Below are 14,121 nucleotides of genomic sequence, written 5' to 3'. Positions count from 1 at the left end.
AACACCCCTCTACACACACACACACACACACACACACACACCCCAGAATAGATCTGAGGAACCTGCAACCTGCAAGGAAAATATTGAATTAAGCTATTAAGCTAAGCTAATCTTAACCTGGCGTCAGATCAGACGGATGCTCCAAGTTCAATATGTGGTGGCAATCAACAAATATAGCAACATTTACATAAAATGCCAATCAACGAGGTAATTTTTTACCATCTTGACATAAAATTAGCACCAGTCAACTTCCTCTTAGCTGCAGAGAAAACGAGCATACTTACCATCTGCTTTAATAAAGTCTCCTATACAATATAAGCAGCTCTGGTGGCTCCGAGCGTCCACGCTAACCTCACTACAGAGGGGGCAGGCTGGTAAAAGCCACAGGTGATCCGGACGCTGCTTACAGTGGGAACAAAGCCCAGTGTCACCCAGGCCAGGGCTGAAAATGCCAGTGATATAATTAAGGAGTGTTTTCTTTCTTTCTTTCTTCCATTCTTCCCGCAGCTCTGCTTCAGAGGAGCGTCCCTCTTCCTCTGCACACTTCTGTGCCTTTTTAATTCACTCTTTGTCTCCCGCTCAACATGCCTGAATGCATATATTTTCAGGCGCAGACAAAAGAGTCGGTGGCACACAGCAGTGCACCAATCGCAATCTTCAGATATGGTAATCAAATCTCCCTCTCCTCTACGAGCACCGGCTTATCAAAACACAGACACACACACGCGCGTTGTTACACCCATAGCAAAACAACACAAACAAAAAGCCATTTTGATAAAAGCCACCAGCCTAAACACTGGCTCTATTCTCCTCTTCCTCTGTGCTCCAAATGCATTCAAACTCCCCCCCCCACTTTTCTTTGGCTCTGACTTGTCCTGTTGTGTCAAGGCTTTGTGTGAGGCCTATTGTGGCCAGAACGAGTGTTGCTGCACAGAGAGCATCCGCTAGCAAGAAGAGGAGAAGAAGCAGAATAGAGTACGAGCATGGTCTGTAAACAACAGCAAATATTATCCGTAGAACAGATTATTGGAGGCAGAGAGGATTGTGTTTACTCAGCTGAATGATTAGCAAAACAGACATTTTGTCCATTTCCAGAGCTGCTCAATACTATTGGAGATGTGAACTCTCTCAATTTTGGTTAATAAGAGAGAAAAGTTGGAACTACCAACGCCACTGTTGCAGCTTAATAAAGCAACACACAGATGCACACACACACACACACACACACACACACACACACACACACACACACACACATCGGCCTGGCCTGTGTTTTAATTGGTTTCTCAGGGCGAGCTGTTATGTTCTTCTTGTCCCTCAGGAGTAGGCAGGCAGGAGATGATGGATGACGGAGGGTTAGGGAACGTCCAAGGCCAGTGCTAGGACACCACATGCTGCACCACAAGGGGACAGAGTCGCCTCTGTCGCCCCTGTGGATGTGTTTTTTTAGGTGGGGGGGCCTTTATAGAAACAGCCGAAAAGGAAAAAAAAGAGCTGGAAGGTAACGATTATTTAATCCATGCTTACAACCATGATTTCACATTTAAGTGTATTCTACCTGGGAGTGTGTGTTCGCCCCTCCGTTCTCCCACACACAGCCGTTTGTTGTGAGAGCACAAATAATTAATCTAAGAGGGACAATTCTGGCGTAATAAGAAAAGCACACAATAGCCCGCATCCTTAAAAATTATAAAACCGGTCATTCACGGCCCAAAACATCAATGGCGGTGTCCGGAGAGCTGTGTTTAGCCGCCAACGCCATTAGTGGAACAATACCCACCTGCGCAGTATTGAACATTAAGTTGGCAATAGCACACTCAAGAAGTGCACCAGAGGGGGTCACTTGCTGACACGGCAGCTCCGGAGGTGAAAAGCGGGTGTCTGCGCCTCGTGTGCGCCCACAACATCTCCCACAGCAGCAAATAAACGCGGAGGGCTGCTCAATTTGTGTAGCGGAGGAGACGCTCGCTGGGAGAGGTGAAGGATGAAATGGCAGACGAAAGGAGAGGGGATTCTGCCACCTGCAGATGCTCTTCTGACGTTAAATGTCACATTGGAAATGTCAAAGGTGGAGGGGAGGTGAGGCGGCGACACTTCTCGCCGTTTCCTCTCTCCCCCCGCTGCCTTTGATGCTCCTCTATTCCTGCCACCAACATCCTGCCCCCGGGCCAGGATTTACCCCTCGATGTGCATGCGAGAGCACATGCTCGCATGCGCATACATATCCCCACCCCCTCCCCCCCAGTACATGCAGCCCATTTGGCTGAGCACGCTTGTGCAGAGATAACCCAAGTATGCAGGAAGAGAGAGAGCAGAAGCTCACAGATTTATCTTCTACCCCAATTATCCAATATCTCCATTACTGGTGTCACACAGGAAATGCACTGAGGGCTCCCACCATAAAAGACTGCGTCTGGGAAAAGGGGCATGCATTATAAATCATCCATATATTTCACACTTATTTAAAGCGAGAGGAGCGGCGCTCGAGCCGCGTCTTCTCCGAGGCGCTGTTACATTTACAGAGCCCGAAAGACAAAAAAAAAAAAAGGCGCAGGAAAATGGAGGGACCGGTTGTTTGAAAGCTCGTGCTCCTGCGTGCATGCCCGTGCCGGCGTGCGCACCAGCTCCAGCGGTGAACCACAGAGACGGTGACCCGGGTCACAGTCTGACCAGGGCCACCGCCACGGCTAGAGGTGGCAACAGATGGGTACACCGTGGTGTTTAGACGCCTTGGCTCACCCAATCTGTGAGCCGCACACACACACACACACACACACACACACACACACACACACACACACACACACACACACACACACACCAACTGAAGAACACCCCTACACACACACCAGCACATTATTTTTGCCTCTCTCTTTCACAAACAGACACTCCTCGGGTGTGTGTGTGCATGTGTATGTGTGTGTGTGTGTGTGCGTGCGTGCGTAGCCATCATCTCTAATCATGTCAGTGTGCTCAGTGGTGGTGTGTCAGATGCCCCCTCCTGTCTGGCCCATCTGTGTTGTGGTTGCAGTCATGGTGATGCTTCTAAGTTGTCTCTCCTCCCTCCTGTGTCGCTCTCTTTCCCTCACTGAGGCCAAATCATGAAGCTCTGCAGGTGGACGTTCACTTCCTCAAGAAACACCCTTCCAAAATTTAGATTTTCCTTGAACTTGCGTCTCGTCAACGTTCGCAGGGAAAGGATTGTCTTGCAGATGACTCCCTTCACTCCAGCCCACTCTGCTCTGACCCTTTGTGTCACGCCTGTTCTTGAGGGAACTGTTGCTCGGCAACATGCAACTGCTGCTTCAACTTCAGTCGGAAAACAATTTTTCCTTCCACCTTGAACCTAGCAGCTGCGTGCAATGTGGATTTGAGAGTGGGCTGTTTCCTGGTTTTCTGGCCTCGGAGTCTTGTGTGTGTGTGTGTGTGTGTGTGTGTGTGTGTGTGTGTGTGTGTGTGTGTGTGTTGTTTTTTACTGTCTTATAGTGTGACGCGAGTGTGACAGCGTACCTTGATGATCTTGGGGTGTGCACAGCGGCTGTTTCCTGTGGTGGCGTGCATCCAGGTGCTCTCTGGGGGGGTGCACTCCTGCCTCAGGGAACACTTCTTCTCTTGTACGCACCAGCCGCACTCAAACCTGGGGTTGGCCTTCAGACACATCCCGCAGCTGTCCCTCAGCGCGTAGCACTTATACAGGTGGGCTGCGGAGACGGGACGGCGAGGGAGAGGGCGTGAAACGAGGGAGGGGGGAGCGGTTTGAGGCACAACTTTGTGCTGGCATAAGTAAACAGATAAACAACCGGAGGAGAGAGCTGAGCTATTTTAAAGTTCCAAATTCCTCCATTTCAAATCGAGTGACATGCGCGTACCCTCGCTAAATAATTCAACATCACCGAGACAAAGTTGAGCTCAGGCGGTGTTTTTAAAGGCCTCAGGAACTAAACACTTAAGTCCTTTTCCCCTCTCTCACTGTCATTCCATCCCCAAATCCTGTTGGTCACGGAGCAGCTTTAAAGCAACCCTGTACCAATTACTGGCTGCTGAATGTCTCTCCTCTAATTACATTAACATATGAGTATTTAAGATAATGGAGCATTGCTCACACTTGATCAGATGATTACCATGATAGATAAAAGAGGGGAGGGGGCTCAGGAACAGACAATGGCGGATCTCTCTGCTTCCTGATGGCGCTTTTAGCAGATTTATAGCCAAGATAGACACAATACAGAGACTCTGATGCATGCTGCTGATACTGGAGGCTTTCAGCGTCGCTCAACATAATGCAGAAACGTTTTGTCCTTGGAAGAAATGACAGAAAAAAAGGCATCGGGCATAAATGCAGAGTCCCGATGCTCCGGCAGACGTTCGGTTGTACGTTCCCAACATGTCGATATATCTCAGGATACGTGAAATCTGAGACTTTAACAGCATGCTTGGTGCTCGAGTCTCCAGGGACTGATGTCGATAAATGCAATAAAGTGACTCTCTGGTGTTAAATTACTGAGGAAACGGCAACAATCGCTCCTCCACGCAGCTGAGAGAGGCTGTGAGCAGAGACGCTGCAGCCGGCCACCTTCTGGAGCCAACGACCATGCGCCGGGCCCCTTCTGCACGCCGTCCAAAGGTCGTGCCGAATGCAACGGCGGCTGGCGATGTTGCTTCACTTCGCAGCGGTGGGGAATAATGCGGCAGCCCCCCCGTGGAGCCACACAGGCCACGATAATTACGGCAGCGGCATTAGAACGACTGTTCTAGCAGTAATTATAACCAACAGACGTGATCTCATTGTCTTCTCTCACTGTGGAGGATTACTCACAGGGGCTTCTGCTGTGAGGGAGAGGTCTGGGCATTCTGGGGGGGTGGAGGCTGGGGGGCTGCACAGGCCTTATCGCATTGATGTTCTATGCATTCATCATAATACCTGGAGACTTACGTGAGAATAAACCTCTGCCAGAGATGAAATGATAGTAATAAAATATTCTCCAGAAGCGATATGACACAAAAACTCTGCTGAACCCGCTGGATCTTAATAACACCGCAGCTCTCAGGTTAACCTCTTTAATTATTGAACCGCTGACGAGTATTGTGTCGGGAAAAATGACAGAAATTTAACACAGCAATTCACCGAGTATATTCTCGGCTAAATGGATCAGATTAGAGCGGGTCCGTCCAGCATTTCTTTGCTTTTGTGTCTCCCTTTCAGCTTCAAATCTGAAGGAATACAGGAATTAATTAAAAAAGTAAAGCTGGCCGAGGGAGACTGGTCACTCCAAATAATCAAAGACTCTTCTCTGGTTTTGTACTTGCTGGATTCTCTTTTTAAGACGCATGTGTCCGTGCTGATTTTAATAGAAACCTTTAACTGTCTGAACTCACCTTTAATGTTGTAGGGGTTGTCAATGACAAACATGCCATTCCACACCACGGAGAGGTCGACGGGCAGGTCGCTGATGTCGTTGCCTTCATACATGTACTGAAACATGAAGCACAGCACAAAGATTAACCTTAGCAGTCACAGTCATGTACAATCATCTGAAATAACTCTGTTCCCACACCAATAACATTGAGGACTCCTGCAAAATGTCAGATCAGTTTAGAGAATATTCCAAGAGCACAGTCAGGTTTTCCTGTTGGCTGGAGGTAATGTCATCGCCCGCAGTGAGGGGCCATAAAAATGAGTGATGAAAGAAGGTCTATATTGTGATTTTAACACCCTGCACATCCGCAGCCGCCTGGCACGACAGAGACTTGATTAAGAGATTGGGCTCTGCGGCACCGTGTGACTCATTCCATTTCAGTGATGAATGAAAAGTGTAATACATCTCCAACAATAATATGTTCGTCTAATTTCATTTTTGCATCCTGAACTAATAAGAGTTGAAATGTAATTGACTCATCGGCGGCGTAATCAGTTTTATGGAATTGCTTCAAATGAGACGACGAGTTCCAAAAGCCACAACGTGACGGCGCCGCGCTAACTGAAAGAATAACGGCGGAGGCTCCGGAGAGACGCTCCCAGCCGCCAAACAAATAAATTCTTGACGACGATTATCGCCGGCAAATAAAATGCAGCTTTAGAAGTTCCACCCCCGCCAAACCCAGCGCGCAGCCAAACGCTCTGCGGCAGACATACAATCATCCAATAATACTCATTCATCAGGAACTCCCTCGACTCTCCAATCCGAGAGGCAGTTTTGCATTATTAAGCGCCACATTCACATCAATAGCCTTTGATGCGTTGAAACAGACGGCGGACAGCGACGGCTCGCCCGTTCCGTGTTCAGAGGCGTCTGCTCTGTTGATGTACGGCCGGAGAACGGCCGAGTTAACCTGATGCCCCCATCAGTCAGACGGTCCGCAGTCGTCCTCGCCACCGCTGGTATGGTCACTATCTTCAATGGCTTCGGGGCGAGAGATTGCGAGACCGTTCTCCTCATGTGGAGTGGTGATAAAATCCGACGTGAAAGCTCCGGGCCCGAGGAAAACGGCGCCCTCGGTGATCGAATCTATCTACAACTTCAGCAATACGTGATATCAGCGGCTCAAGTGTAATAGTGCCAGATGTATCTAGACATCTGTGGTAATAGTGCATTAGAAAAGAATTGGAGAGGCCACAAATGTGCATGGAAAGATAAGAAAATGAGAGGACACAGCAATGTCACCATGTGCAAAAGGAAGATTAATCCGTTCTTGGCTCTTTGTGATTGGATACATTTAGTGCAGCCTGAAGGCAGAAACAGGAAGATGTCAGAGGAGCTCTCGTGCACATATAGAATACATACGAACATCAGGACAGACTCTGTTCTAAGGACCAGAGAGACCGCTGCCTATTAAAATCTTTAAGAACATGTTTACATGATGAGAATGTTGCGTTCAGGGTCTTAAAAAAATGCCACCGGGGCCTCTGGCACCCCTAGCCTTTATAATGTATTGTCATTCTATAGACAAAACAATTAGTCATGCTCAGCAGACGTTCAGTTATTAAAAAGAGAAAATGGATTGTTCGTCCCATCTGAATGTTCCGCGGGATGGAGGATTAATGCGGAGGGAAGCTACCAGAAATGAAATAGAGAAAAACTCCGACAACCATTGATCAAAAATGCTTCAGCTTTTCTGAGACTGTGATTGGTGAGAGAGGGCCGAATCCCTCTTTCTGCGTGCCCAAACTGCGATTCTCTACAGAAAAGGGCTTCATGACGACAACAGTTGGATGACAATTGTTGGACAAAGGACAGAATTCATGGCGGTGTTCTGAACGGCTGATCAATAGTCAACAGCGGTGAAAAATGGGAGAAGCAACAGCTGAATGCTAGAAAGTTCAGAGGACGGAGGTGGAGTGATGAGTTCAGGGACGGTTAGAAAAAAGAAGTGGGAGAGAGAAGAGAGAAGGATGAGAAAGTGGGCAGAGAGGAAATGGCGTGACAGCAGAACCCAGCGGAAAACGAAAGGAGAAATAGGGAGTGTGAGATGGATAGAGAGGGGTGATTGTGTGTTATTCTGAGGACACCATTCATTTACACATGGAATAAGAGGCCGTGCTGGCCTGTAAGCGCCTGAGCTGGTGGGGGCTAAAGTGAAATTGGCATTTTCAATTTGTTCCCTGACATGTCCGCCTTGGTCTTTTCACACATTCCTCTGCCTCACCCCACTCCTGCAATCCTCCTATCCGCCCCCCTCTTTTCCTCCCTATCTTTCTCTCCCTCTCTCATTATTCCTTCCCTCTACCTCTTTACAAACCTCCTCCCCCATCAATCTCAGTTGGACTTTCTCTCGGAACGCCCACAGTCAGGCAAGAAAATATGGAGCAGATTCCTTTATCTCGTACACCAAACACATCCGCGGAAACATGCGAGCGCTATACTATAAATATGCATTTTGCACATGGGACAGTTTCCAAGAGACGGATGCCAGCGAATGCATCAAAGACTGACAGCGATGTTTGCACGGGAAATAAAAAATGAGAAAGAAAAGAGGCGAGACCCAGGAAGATACGGTTCTGACACACGTGTCGCACGGCTGTTGTTATTTCTGGACACAGATGTTTGAGTTATACGTTTCTTTAATCTCTCCCAGTCTGGCCGCCGCTCTAGCCTCAAATGTTGCGCAATTTGCCAGAGACCCAGCACCCTTTCCCTGGGTGGAGACGGAGAACACGGGGAAAAAGGGAGTCGCTCCACATGGAAACGGACGCAGGGCGAGGTCAGAAAAACACGGTCCGAGTCATTAATTAGCTCCCCCAGATGTGTCGCGCTGCTGTCCTCGCTCAGAGAAGAAGACGGTCCTCTCTCAGTGTCTGTGACCATACGTGCGCTCTCCTGTCCTGGTGAAACACTGCTGCACCAGCACTGGTCCAATTTAAATACCCGAGCTGCCAAGAACCCGACGTGCGCTTGGAAGTTCGTCCTAGTCCGCACTTCTGTAGCGCTTCAAACACACTGAAGGTCACAAAAACGAGCCTTTCCACGAGGTGTGTGTGTGTGTGTGGGGGGGGGGGGGGGGGCAGGATGCAGGGATGAGGAAGTGCATGTACCTTCACATTGCAAACATGAATATTTAGTTAAGGAGAGAAGTGTGTGCGTGTTTAATGGGCAGTGAGGGGGGGGGGCACTGGGTTACAACAGAAATCTCATCTCCTCACATGCACTAAAGGCTTATTAAAGTTTCATACCAAACCAGCGCAGTTGCACAATACACAGTTGAGGGAATACACACATGCAGCCAGCTCGCGGTTTATTCACTGCGAAGAGAAAACCAATATGAAAATGCAAACACGGGGCAGGTTACTCTTAAAATGTCAAGATTTGCATTCATGACGGGGAGACAAATGCAAATAGAAGAAAGAAATTAGGCTGATATTGTCTGGAATAAGAGCACGGCGGACAAAAACGGCGGCTCTGGGGAAAAAGAGGAAAAAGAATGAGCAAAAAGGAGGTTTGTGCCAGCGAACCTGGCTGCACAGGGTCACGTTTGGGGTCACGACCCCAGGAAAGGTCACTCTGAAGGTGCGCACGGTGCAGATGCTGCACAAATATCAAACTGGTCCAGGGAAAATCCACAACTGGGGACAGGAACGTTTCCTCTGCCCGACTCTCGTGAGTCTCTCGCACACTTTGGATTCCTACTTTCAAGTGTTTCCAAACGGGGGTCGCGACCGGTGTCGCCAGAGGTCGGACAGGAATGGCAGAAGAGGAAAGTGGACGACGCGGCCCGGGTCCTGCTCTATGTGGCGTTCCAGCAGATTAGGCTTCAAAGTTGGGATGTATACATAAAAGTTTAAACACACACGCTTCCCACACACATTCCAGGCAGATACAGTTTCCTAATCAAGGATTAACTGGTAATCCTCCCTATAGCTCAGTGTGTTTGCACGTGTGTGTGAAATGTATGTGCTGGGTCAGAAATGGCCTGGGCTCATAATAGGGTGCCTGTTAGCCAGTGCTAATCGCTAATGCTAACAGGATTGGAGGGCACGGCTGGACCTCGGCTTATCTCTTACATTCGTTTGCACACAATGTTCAATTCACATACAGTCTTCACTGGCGGAAAGAAAGAGGGAGGGAGGGAGGGAGGGAGGTGAAGAAGAGGGAAAAATGCTGCCGTAAGAGAAAAATAATGCCTTAGCCAGTGGTTGCTATTTTTCCGCCAACACATTAGGGCTGTGTAAGCTTTTGAGGACAAAAGTCTGATTTCTGTCCCCATTCTAAAACAGTCAGACCTCCTTCCACCCTCCGTGGACTCACCCCTTCTTCCTGGTGACTGTATGTGGGAGTAAAACCCCTCAGAGCATCTTGGTTTGCATTCGCCATCACCAATCGAGTTAGAACGTTCACATACAAATCAAACATTTAGAACGTGATATTGTTACCATGGGGGGGGGGGGGGGGGGACTGTTATTAAAGGAGGAAAACCTAAAGTAAAGAGCACAGAGCCGTATTACAGCGGAAGTCTGGCTGATAGAGGAATGCAATTAATTCTTTTTTTTGGGGGGTGGGGGGGTTGAATATGGGGGAGTACAGAGACACGAAGGCCCCAGATATGAGGACAGCTTCTCTTAACTTTCCTGTTGTCAGGAAATCATTAATCAGTTAATCAATTAATAAGAACGAGCACAGAAAAATCCACAAGATGCACACCCACAATGTATACTGGAGTAATAGGACACTGCTGCAGCCACACACACACACACACACACACACCACACACACACACACACACACACACACACAGCGGGCCAATTAAAACAGCGTCAGTGTGTTGTGGCTGACTGCAGTGACAGGTCTAGAGTTTATCTCATTAAGCCGAGCCGAGCCATGCCAGACCGGCCTGAACCGTGCTACGCCGTGACCACCCTCCACCGACCGGCACCTCGGCTCTCATTAGCCTCGTCTCTCCCAACTTTATGTGTCCGTGTGTGTGAAGAAAAGCGGTTTTTCTGCAGATTTTCCGGTTTCTATCATTGCTTTGTGTATGCATTTGCCTTTAAATCCCTCTTTTCCCTTCCGACCTCCCTCCTCTACATGTCTGTGCTTCATGCTTCCTCCTGTGCACACGTGCACGGAGTCTGTTTCTGCTTCCCGGCTGCAATTCATCATCATTTTATCTGCCTTAATTGGATGCCATCAGGACCCCTGATACTTCCCATTTCCACCCAACAAACAGCTGCTTTCTCCACACACACACACACACACGCACACACACACACACACACACACACACCAGACACACCCTATCCCAAACTAGATTTTGTCCTCCTGCCCTGTGTCTCAGTTTTTCCTCCTCTTCTCTGGCAGAGGAGCAGGAGAAAGGCGGTGATGGAGTGGCCGGGCTCTTTATCTGATGGAAGGTAATGGTGGAAGGCCTGCGCCGATATTATCTCTCCTCTCATTCCTGTCCTCATGGGAGTAACTAGAAAGGAGGATAAAGTGAAAGAAAGAGCGGGAAAATGGAGGCGCTGATGTACCAAAAGGGGACGGAGGAGCCGAGTTGATTTCTCCGGCGTGAACCTTCACCCGACGCCCAGCTGTGGTCCATCAGCCGCGCTGACCCCCGGAGCACGCTCGTTTGTGTGTGAGCGTGGTGTCCACATGTGTTTATGCACTCCCATGACCCGTCTGGCCCTCCGAGCACACTTTCCCACCCTACAGCTCAGCGTCTCATTGGCCTCCGCGCCCTCACCTCAGCCTCTGATTGGACCACACACCGAGGAAGCACCAAGGCCAGGTCAGGGGAAAAAAACTGGAAAGAACCAATGTGGACAGCAGCTTGTTGCTTTGGTTGCAGCTGACCGGAGTAAACAGCAACCATAAGGCCTGGCGCACGGCTCCGTGTGTGTGTCAGTGGTAATGTGGGCTAGTTTGGCTCGGAGGGATAGGAGGAAGTGTCTATTTATGACTCCAGTAACATTTCTTTCCCCACGACGGGACCTTGGAAATTCTGCCATTTCGTCAGCAGACGGAGGTTCCAAAAACGTTCTCCCAGGTTTGGCTTCAATCTGACTTCAAAGAAAGAACAAAGGACGGACGACGGACCAACCAAACCCAAATGGGTGACAGTTACAGCTTTGTCCAGTTTACACACATGCACACACACACACACACCCTTCATGTTATGTACAGTAACCTTAGACCCAAATACCAGAGGAGCGATATTCTCCCCTCATATGCAGATATGGACAGTCGATACTGAACAGGGTTAGTATAGAGCTGCTGTTCCACTATCATATATCACACGTGTCACATATACAGTGGGTATTGACAGGCTCTTGTTAGAGGACACGATGTGAGAGTATCGAGCTTTTATGCTCAATGTAAAAGGAGGCAACTTTGGGAAATGAGCATAAACCCGATCTCCACGGATACCCTGACCAGCCGATGGATCATTTCCTTTTCTAAATAGTGATGATCCTGCATATAGGAGCGACCAGGCCCTCGGGGGAGAATTCCACTCTCCCACTCCAACTTTCCGTGGTGTTCTGGATCACTTTTCACCGCTCGCCACACCTGTAATGGTCTGCTCCGCTAATATGCTCCGTATCGCTATGTTCTACGTGCCCTGCTCTCCTCTGCCATTACCTCCTGTAGGCATTTTCCCATCTTTGTTCGCTCTGTATTTATCCGGCTCCACCTGAGGGTGCTTTTCCTTTTCCGTCTCTCTCTCACTGGGCAACAGCGCCCTCATCTCTCTTGGACGTGAGTGCACTCCACTGACCGCTTGTGTGCATCATGAACAGGAGGCTAAATTGTGGATTAACACCCCCGTGTTTGCTCCATTGATTGCCAATCCCACCCTCCCGCAGTCGTCCTGGGCGGTGGTGTAATGAAACTGCACACGTTAACATACGGCTATCCTGGGATCCACAGCCCCGGGCAAACTGGAGGATGCACGTGCACACGCAGCCACTGATTAACCCTATCCCCAAAGCTGTGTGCCTGCAAACCTGAGCAGCGCTGTGCACGCAGCATAATGAAGTTTATTTATACTGCAGAGTCATACATGATTCATTAAGCTGGCGCTGAACACTGTCAAAGTAGGAGCAAACACGGTGGCGCATGCATGGAGAGGAGAGATACCAACATCTTTAAAAAGGCTTTTCAGGCTTGGTTTTCTTTTTTAAATACTTCACCGCGGCTACACGGCTAACCTAATAATTCTTGACACGTACTCTAATTATACTCATAGTTCCAGGCCCGAGTCATTTCTGCCAAAGAAATGTTCATGGAGCCGGCAACTTTTTGTTTTTTTAATCCGCTGAATATCTGCACAACCTTGTCTTGAGCTGATGTGCCGCTGCATCGATATCTGACCGCGCAGTCGAGCTGGCACAGCTAATTGCTAACAAGGGCTAAGCGTTGACAGCTCAGGGCTAATTGCTTCCAACATGTCTGCTATGCGGACATCAAATGGTGAAATTCGGCTTTTGGCTGGGGCTGTGCTGCTGATTAGCACTGGCCTTGCAGCTACAATAAAGAGTCAATAAACAGACATCTCTGTGGAGAGACAACCCTATCACAAGCTAATTAGCCCTGCCTTCACAAACAACTTCCTAGCGTGCGCCAACACCTTAAGTCGACTCGTCAATACAGATGGAATCAGATGCTGTACTAGCTGTCAGAACGGCTACCCACGGACTCACAGCGGAACATGCTGCTAAACAGACACGAAAGCTGCTATTTGCCCTTTGTGTGCTAATTATACATATAGCTTATCTCTGCGCTGGAGACTTTTGAAGCGGCAGCACGTGGATGAAGCGTGGTTGCTATGCTCTTTAAGGTGTAAATTCTTATTAGCTCGGTGTGACGACTTCAATGTGTTTCTACTTTAATTTAATCTGCCTTCATCTCAAGTAAAATTAACACCGCCAGTTCTCATCTCAGCTCATCCTTTTTGATACGCGGAAACAGAAATAGCCAGAGACAAAGCACAGGACAGGTGAGGAGACGTGAGGAGGAAGGTGCAGGGAGGGAAGCGGAGAGAGGCGGGAGGAAAATGACAGGCAGGAAAAAATGATGGAAAAGTGAGAGAAAGGGAGAGGGGTATGGAGTCGAGGTGTAAACATGATCAATCCGCTCTCAACTAGGTTCAGAGACACTTCCTTTTCACATTTTCAGCCTCACTGAAGCGCAACGCTAGCTACCTCTTATCTGTCACACACACACACACACACACACACACACACACACACAACCTTATTTTAACACGCAGAAGAGCCATGGACCTAAGTATACAAACTCATAGGCCCACCTGAAAATCCTCCAAGCACAAAATACAGATTCTTATTAAAGAAACTTCTATAAAAAGGCGCTGGTCCTAAGCCCTCGTCCACAAGTGCTTTAAGATATCCCTGTTTAACATACACATTACTCATACAGCCATTACATAGCTGAAGTCCTAACATCTGTCCAGTGAGTTAAGCTCAGTACTGGAGCATTTATCTAGTTTGGGGCTAAGCCAGAGTTCAAGTGGTGCACGGTGATCCATCAGAACAACGAGCATGTTAGTGTCCACGGAGGTCATTAGCTGTTGGAGGCCATTACTTTAACCCCGATCACGTCAATGTCCCCGCTCGGATCATGATTCAGTTACCCAGCTGCATTGATTGGGACGGGGCAAATCAAACCAAAC

At 48.7% G+C, this 14,121-nt stretch overlaps 1 protein-coding gene across 1 annotated transcript in view; it reads right to left on the bottom strand.

Annotated features, from left to right (window-relative positions):
* LOC130523802 (plexin-A1-like) overlaps positions 1-14,121 on the bottom strand; it is a 121,452-nt gene that overhangs the window by 25,960 nt on the left and 81,371 nt on the right. The window contains exons 11-12 of the mRNA XM_057029357.1: positions 5,377-5,473; positions 3,511-3,701 (exon numbers count right to left, since the gene is read on the bottom strand). Coding sequence (XP_056885337.1) covers positions 3,511-3,701; positions 5,377-5,473 — 288 coding nt within the window. The remainder of the gene's footprint in view (positions 1-3,510; positions 3,702-5,376; positions 5,474-14,121) is intronic.

The sequence above is a fragment of the Takifugu flavidus genome, chromosome 4 (assembly GCF_003711565.1).
Source record: "Takifugu flavidus isolate HTHZ2018 chromosome 4, ASM371156v2, whole genome shotgun sequence".
Lineage (NCBI taxonomy): Eukaryota > Metazoa > Chordata > Actinopteri > Tetraodontiformes > Tetraodontidae > Takifugu > Takifugu flavidus.
This window is presented reverse-complemented; position numbering and strand designations above follow the sequence as displayed.